Consider the following 8,051-nt stretch of genomic DNA (forward strand, 5'->3'; position numbering starts at 1 on the left):
ACTGATGTGGAAGGTTGTTGTAGGTAGTGAGGCGAAGGCTGCGGGTAGGTTTTCAGCAAAGATACTTTGTCTTGTTTGATTCAAAGCAAAGTTGAGAGTTTTGCACGAAATGTATGCAAGGAGAAACGTTGAGAGAGGGTTGGAGAAGTTATAGGAACGTGTGGAATTCGGAAGTGCGGATGAGATGAGGCAGAGCAAGTCAAGAGATTTGTGTTTGTGTGGGTGCGGCAGAGGAAGACAAGAGGGAAACAAAGGGAAGGGGTGGTATTTATGTGAGTTGGGGAGAGAATGCAGAGGTTTGGGCAGGAAATGGCTGCAAGATGATGAAGGAGCGGCAGGAATACATCTGTTGAGGAGAGACGCGTAAGGGCAGATTGTATTGAGGGAGACTGGATTGCTTGTCAATTGCATATCAGCGATGAGAGGTGTTCAAGTGCAGTTGGTCGGGGCGAACACGGACGAATGATGGTAGACGAAGCGATCATGTCGGATTAATGTTTGAGAGGAAGCAGTGCTGAATACGGTGATGGAGCGGGCCGGAAGCCGCCCTCAAAGTTGTGACGAAATCTGGGATTTCGCGTAAGACGGCGAGAGAGGCCCTTTGCCCGATTGCGATGACAACTGAATGGCGACGGAGGGGGGCTTCCGGTTGAGTCTGAAGAGTAGTGAAGCATGAAGAATTCCTTAAAGTTTAAGATCTGGAGGGTGCTGGGAAAAGACAGCGAAGGAGACGCCAGTGGGAAAGACTTGCGTCACTATTCTGAATTAAATGCAGTCCGTTCCCACTTCTCTGTTTTGTGTCTCGGCATGCAGATCACAAATATAAGTAGAGTAGCGTTACAGGTACAGTATTGGGCGTTTCTCATTCTAAACCACGAGGCGATTCTATTCCCACCTCCCTCTCTCTCTTCTCTCTCTTCTGTGTCGTTCTCATATTTTGCCTTGCATACTCACTGAGACCAGACTCTGTTACAGGAGCGGACCATGCAACAGTCGCTCAATTTCGTGGAGACATCCCGCTGTACTTAGCTTCGGAGCCGTGACGGCGAGGAAGCCAGCTTAACATCCTTCTTACGTGATACGACTATTTCTTTTTAGTGTGGACTATTTGTCTTGCAGAGGTACTGAACGAGCCTCTGCCGTTTTCCGGGTATCGAGGGAGAAACACTTACATTATACGTACCAGAGGGCGTTGATAGGACACAGGTGCCAACCGTGGACTGAAACGTCGGTTCATATAATGATCTTTTGGTAAACCCACGAGGCACAATAGCGGAGTAGTTGACTCTATTTATGTTTCGCGATTTCCATCCATAATCTGAAAAAAGGCATGGTAGAACAAGTTAATACAGAGCAGAGTGAATGAAAGATATAGAACATGTTACTAAGTTGCCTGTAGAGGCTTAGTCCTAGTTCTTCTCTACAGCTCGAGGCGGTAAATCAGTTTCTCAAGTCGGCATACACCGCATTCTCCCAACTTTTCTAGTAACAGTTTTTGAGTCCTGTCGGCTCTGAAGAGATTTTCAACCCTCGACCTGATAATGGTCATGTTCAGGCAAGGTACTGAATGACGCCAAGATGCGTCCATAAAGCAACTTATTGCGACGTTCGCACAACTGCATCTCTTTCGTCCTGTCCAAACCTTCTTTGAATATATAGAAGGCATTTAGTTGATGAATCTTCAAGCACTGCGGCGTTCCATTTGTGTTGGCGTTGTGCCTTTGGTGTAGGCACAACGCTTTTGCGGCAGGGACACACCGGGGTGGAGGGGATGCGTTTTGCTCCAATGACACGGGATCTTTCCCCCTACTTGACTTGGCAACTGTGGGCGTCTGCGTGCCTTGCATGTCGTCTCAACGGGCTCTGTGCGAACAGAAATGAACAAGCCTACCTGGGTTGAACTGCGTTTCGTCAGGCCCAGACCTGTTACCTGCTCCGCACATCATAGGTCAAGCTCGCGATTTTGCACAGTGATAAGACATCTTGCACGTGTTTGGCATCTTGCGACACTTTTGTATGGTGGACGACAGGACTACTGGGGTATTGTGAACAGGTCGATGATCGTAGTGTAGCCATGCTGCCTTCTTTTCTAGTTTTCGTTTCTAATGAAAGCTGTGCATGTGCTTCGAGAGCTCGTTCGCTTAAAGATTAGGATTGTTATACTTACAAATGAAGTATGAAAGGCACTCATTCCTTGCTTTACTTTATAGAGATCTTGAACAGCTTGTTCTGTGGCCTTGACGAAGCCGTGCTCATTTGGTTAGTGAGTCTCGCCTTCCGCGACAGATCCGTTTTCCAACGCAGTGCTTGCAGCCGCAGGAATCGACAGTTGGGTAGAGTTTAGTTCAGCGGGGAGATTGCTTGCAAATCTTGGTGCAGTTGGTAGAACTACTGTTTAACACCCGACATTGCAATCAGGTCATATGCATCGCCCTCTTAAGCCGAATTGCACATGAACAATTGAAATTGCAGTCACTTGAACCGGGGCTACCGTCTTTTTTGAATGGCTGGGGAGCGCCGACCATTGCACTGTCAGTAAAGACTTTCACGAGAGCTGTGGAAGGCGAGATGAGAATTCAAGAGGGGAAGACTAACACAGAGAGATATGAGAAGAGGGACGAGAAACGCCCTAACAGCATGGAAACAGTTTCCGCTCTCTCATATGTGCATGACGAGACAGCACTCTACACTAGGAGGTGGGGTCGCGATGTATCCGATTCAGCTTAGATAAGAAATTTCTCCAAAACTGCGAGAAGAGGAGAAGGGCCCATCTCTATAGAAAATATTGGGTTGCATGCCTCTCTTTGTATGTTGACTCCTCTCTATCTTTCAGCGCTTGTCAACCTTCAACCCTTCCACTTCATCAGCAACTTTACCACCATGTCATATCGTCACCATGATTGGTAGTGCTGCGTTCGTTTGCATCCTTTTGCTTTCGCCATCACACATGATGGCGAAAGCAGAAGGGTGCGTTTGCCACACTTATCATTTCTTCCGCCCCTTCGGCTTCCATGAGCACTCCCAAACCGGTTGCCGTCTCATTCTCGACACAGTGCTTTTTCCTTCCCGTATCAACTATCAACCCGTAATTTCCGTCGCTTGCGCTTCGTACGCTTCTATGCCTCGTCTTATCCTAGGCGATCAATGATGGCGGACAGAAGTCATCACGATTCAGATTAAGGTCACATTCCTCATCTTTCCATACCCACTCTCGATTGCCACTTCATCACGTTCCCTCCGAAACCAAAGTCCATGTTCCTCCGCACAATCATTTAATGACCTCCCGTTCGTTCCAGAGCTTCCCCACAGACTCTCACAGCAAACAAAGCCCAAGCCCTCGACTTCACATTTGAACCCGTTTCACGCCTTTCTCCCTCAGCCTGTTTCATCTACACCACATAACTGTACCAAGCACCTCTCGAGCACTACTACAGCAATTCCCAACCACTCGGTTTCTTGCTTTTGGTTTGCATTACGGGGCATAGGCATCTACTGCTACTCATTCGCATCATATTTTGACTCGAGCCAAGGCCATCTGTTGTGCTACTTTTCTTCACTCCGAAATACTGCTTCAGAACTTTACTCGAGAAACCGCATCCTTGCTGAACCCCAAATTCGGCTTTCAAACATCATTTTTTCCCACCTCTGCTCTACTCTAGCTCATTTTCTAGACACCGGTTTCTGACCAGCCTGCATCTTCTTCGCATTCTGCTTCACAAAAGTTACCCTCACCGACCTTCACATAATCATCCCTTCCACCCACCACAGGCAGCTTCTTTCAAACATGTTTTCTATTCAACACACAGTTGCAGTCGTGGAACAAATTGAATTCTACTTTGGCCCCTTTAATCTCTCGCAAGACCCCTACCTCCTGAGCATAATCGGTGCTGATGGGTGGGTCCTGCTGGCCGAGATTTGCAGCTGGCCAAGAATGGCGCAATTGGGCGCCTCAGACCCCTTTCAGGTTGCCAGGGCTATTGTCTCCTTTTCGCTAGCGCTTGACGTGGACGCCTCATTCCAGTTTGTCCGCTTGAGGGGGAACCCGGCTTTCATAGTACCTGGGCCGTTCGTATCCTCAAGGCACCAGCCCCAACTCATCGTCCCCCGACATCCTCTGGCACAACACTCGCCTTACCCAGACTTCTGTGGATCATCACTCCCCCCACATGGTCACATTGGACATTCAGAGAGCTCGGGGACTACATTTCAACATCAGTACCCCGTGTGGCCGCAATCGCTGACTATGCCGTCCTGGTCAGTACAGCTTCCCGGCCGGCAACCTGTTACCAGCCCCACGGAAAATTCAACTCAGTTTTCTGATGCATGCCCCTCGACGAAACTGCAGGCTCGTGCTGGAAGCCCTGACTTGTCACACCAAGTTGCAGAGCTTCCATGTCAACCGGGACATTACTTGCCCGGCATCCATTTGCAGAAAGAACCATCTGCGCTGGCGGCAGCAACAGTAGATGATCCAAATCAAGGTGATTGCCAGGTGGAGAGACTACATTCCCCCCTCTCTGAGCACAGGTTAAAGTGCTGTATAGAAGAGGGAGCTAGTTCCGCAAGGAAGACTTTGCAAACGGCAGCAAGAAGCAGAGATGCTGCACGTGGAACGAAAACCAGCCCCCACGCGCCTGACCGAAGAATGCAGATGAACGGCGACACTAGACTGCTCCGCCATGAAGCCGTGAGAGATGGGCGGCACATAGAGCGAGGGCGCAGTCAAGATAAGTGGAAGCAACTGTTGTCATCAATTGGGCACAAGGGGTCTCAGAGAGATAACTTGCAAGTGCATGCCCACTGCCCTGGAGCAATCGAAAAGATGGCGTCCGACGTAAGCTCGGACGAAAATGACGCTAAGCGTCTTGGACAGGTTCGCACAACCGGACCGCGGCTCCGATGTTCGTCAACACATCACCGGCACAGCAAAGGTGCTGGCCTTCAGAGCTGTGAAGTGCACTCCTGTGGACCTCCTCATGACATGAAACATAGCAGGTGCATGCCCGATTCGCACCAACCGTTCATGGGCGCAACGAGCGTCAACGGCTTATCGAGCGGCAAACGGCAAACGTATCAGCGTTGGTATGGAAAAGGCCAACAACAAAATGGAGTTTGTCGAAGCAAGGAAAGAAGAAGGGATAGGCAAGGGGAGCACTCGCCTTTGAATCTGGCGAATTTCCCTGCGCTCCCACGAGCGCGGAAGAGAGGGTTCAATGCAGGGTCAGAAAAGTCGATCAAAAGGAGCGTACCAGTTCTCACATTAGCGTGGGCGAAGAAACTCACATCGGTCGCCCGAAACGCATCTCCTCCACCCTGATGTCCTCGCCTGTCTCGCTTCTGGTGGACACGATTCGACAGGAGTGCGGCTGGATGACGCATAGATCTACCCGACAGTTACTATCGAACCGTATGCTATGAGGAGACAGATTTTGCGTTGAACTGGCTGTCGAAAGCGGTGGATCTGTTTCTAATTAATAGGAAACTGAAATCTGGCAAATAAAATATATAAAAACTTGCATGGGAACGAAAAAAGTGCCATCTAGCTAGACCTAGCTACTGTGTGTCAGTGAAAACCTGGCTACCCGTCCACTTGCATTGCCATTTGTGTAACAAATGCGTCATGACGCATACTGTCTGTGTTGAAGTGCGACCCCAACTTCCTGGTCAGTGAGACTGGTTTAGTGTACACAGTATCACTGGGGGTCAGCAAGGTCTGAATCAATGTACAATGCCAGTGTGCATGCCCATCATCGGTCCTGTCCAAATGCACATAGTAATGTGGCAATGTATTTAGGATAGACAAATGATAGGGAATGCATTTCACCTGCCTGGAAGAGTAGCTTCCAGAGGCTGTACTTATGCAGCTGGTCTGGACCTAATACGAGAGTCCAGGTACCCAATACGCAAGGAGTAAACGGGAGTCGGCCTCAACCATAATCTGCGCGCAACAGGTTATAGGGCCCGGCACTACGAAGGCCAACCCAAAAGCGCTGCTATCGCCATGGAGAACGATGATGCAGGCACTCCAAGGGTCAAGATCGAGAAGCTAAACGCGACGAACTACTTTGGATGGTTGAAGAATTTGGAGTTCGTGTTACGCGGTAGAGGCCTCTGGCAAATCGTGTGTGGCAAGGGGAACGCACAAACCACAACGGACGCCATCAAGTACGACTTGAGGCGCGAGAAAGCGCTGTCTTGTTTAGTGCTCGCCGTTGGAGATTCAATCCAGCCCACCGTTTGGGAACTGGATGACCCGGTTGAAGTATGGAAAACCCTTCAAGAGATGTTCAAGACAGTTTCTGACGCATCGATTGACGTGTACTTATCCAAGTACCAATCACTTCATCTGAAGCCGGGGGAGAAGCTGATGGACTACGTCAGCAGGCTATCTGAAGCTGAGAGTAGGCTACTATCGGTTGGCCACCAGGTTTCCGAGAAGGAAAAGCTTCGTGCCCTTCTACGGGGACTCTCTCTTGACTATCAGGTCACCAAGGAAGTGATTCTGGTCACGGGAACGTCCCGTAGGGAGGCAATACCGAAGCTGATGCTTCGGCAGATATTAATGGAAGGAGATGGTGATGATGGCAAAAGCGAAATACCTACCACCGCACTGACTACTACTCGCAGTACGACGTCGAAACGGAATCTCCGATGCCATCAGTGTAATAAGAAGGGGCATTTTAAGCATGAGTGCTACAAAAATCCCAATAGTCCTAACTACAAAGGACAGAATGGAAACTCGGGAAACCGAAGGTCAGAGAATAATTGGAGAGGAAATAATCAACCTGAAGCTGGAGACCGGGGTGCGTCGTCGTCCGGCGAGAACCAGAATGCAGGCACAGGGTACGTTACCTTCGTGGCGAAGAACTTGGAGTCGAGCTCCGAGGTGTCACTAAACACTAAAACTGACAACCTTAAGGACAAGTGGTTCGTGCACTCGGGGGCAACCTCACATATGTGCAAACAAGCCCGCCTCTTCGACAAAGTCAAACAAAATACCGACACAGTAGCTGTCGGGAATGGAAACTGGGCAGAAACCACTGGGACAGGAAACGTTCATAGCGAAGTTAAGTTCGGCCGACAGGTGCTGAAAGTCAAATTCTCTAACGTAATACATGTTCCATCCCTAATGTGTTACCTAATTGCGGTGAGCAAGCTCAGAAAGGCTGGATTTAGGGTGTCATTTGACGCGGATAGCAGTCAGAGGGGAGTCTGCCTGGTCACGAGGAAGGGCCAGAGTCGAGTATTTCTCAAGGCTTATGAAGTCGAGGATGGGCTGTACGAGGTCAAGTTCAACCCGGACGTGAAACCATTTGAAAATACGGGGAAAGTGGCCGCCAGTATCGAGGAGTGCTCCGGAAGCAAGAAGATCCAGGACCTATGGCACGCCCGACTTGGGCATGCCAGCAAGGAAACTATCCGGAAAACTATCCCTTGGTGAAGGGTATCAAGCTGGAACGACCCCGCAGCATTGAGGGCTGTGTTCCTTGCAAAAAGGCTAAGTCGACCAGGAGCGTCCGTTCCGCAGAAGGCACAGGTGACAAAGAGGAAGGGAAACCACTCGAGTTGGCCCATTCCGATGTCGTTGGACTGGTAGAGACAGTATCACTTGGAGGTGCGTCATACTTTATTACACTGTACGATGACAAAAGTTCAATATCGCTCCTTCGATTCTTCAAGAAGAAGAGCCAGGCTGGTGAATGCCTGAAAGATATGATCATGGAGCTCGAGACGGTATTTGGAAAGAGCAAGGTCAAGAAAGTTACGATGCGCAGGTTCGAACCTGGGTCTAACGGAGATTGGTTGGAATCCGTACTTAAGCGTGTAAGGACAGACAATGGCAAAGAGTTCCTTTCTGAAACGTTTCGCAAATGGCTATCGGAACGCGGAACAGTTCATGAACTGTCTTCAACTTATTCACCAGAGTCGAACGGGAAAGCAGAACGATTGAACAGGACCCTAATGGACATCGCGAGGAGCATGTTGCTTGGTATGAATGAGGTCAAAAACTACCAAAAGCTGTGGGCTGAAGCCGTTAACACGGCTAATTA

The 8,051-nt window shown here is 49.5% G+C and overlaps 1 protein-coding gene across 1 annotated transcript; it reads left to right on the top strand.

The window, feature by feature from the left end:
• Positions 1-3,784: 3,784 nt before the first annotated feature.
• On the top strand, positions 3,785-5,317 carry CHC_T00004798001 (hypothetical protein). Its single transcript, XM_005716514.1, has one exon. The coding sequence runs from the start codon at positions 3,785-3,787 to the stop codon at positions 5,315-5,317; it is 1,533 nt and encodes a 510-aa protein (XP_005716571.1).
• Positions 5,318-8,051: the final 2,734 nt, after the last annotated feature.

Source organism: Chondrus crispus, genomic scaffold, assembly GCF_000350225.1.
Source record: "Chondrus crispus Stackhouse genomic scaffold, scaffold_25, whole genome shotgun sequence".
Classification (NCBI taxonomy): Eukaryota; Rhodophyta; class Florideophyceae; order Gigartinales; family Gigartinaceae; genus Chondrus; species Chondrus crispus.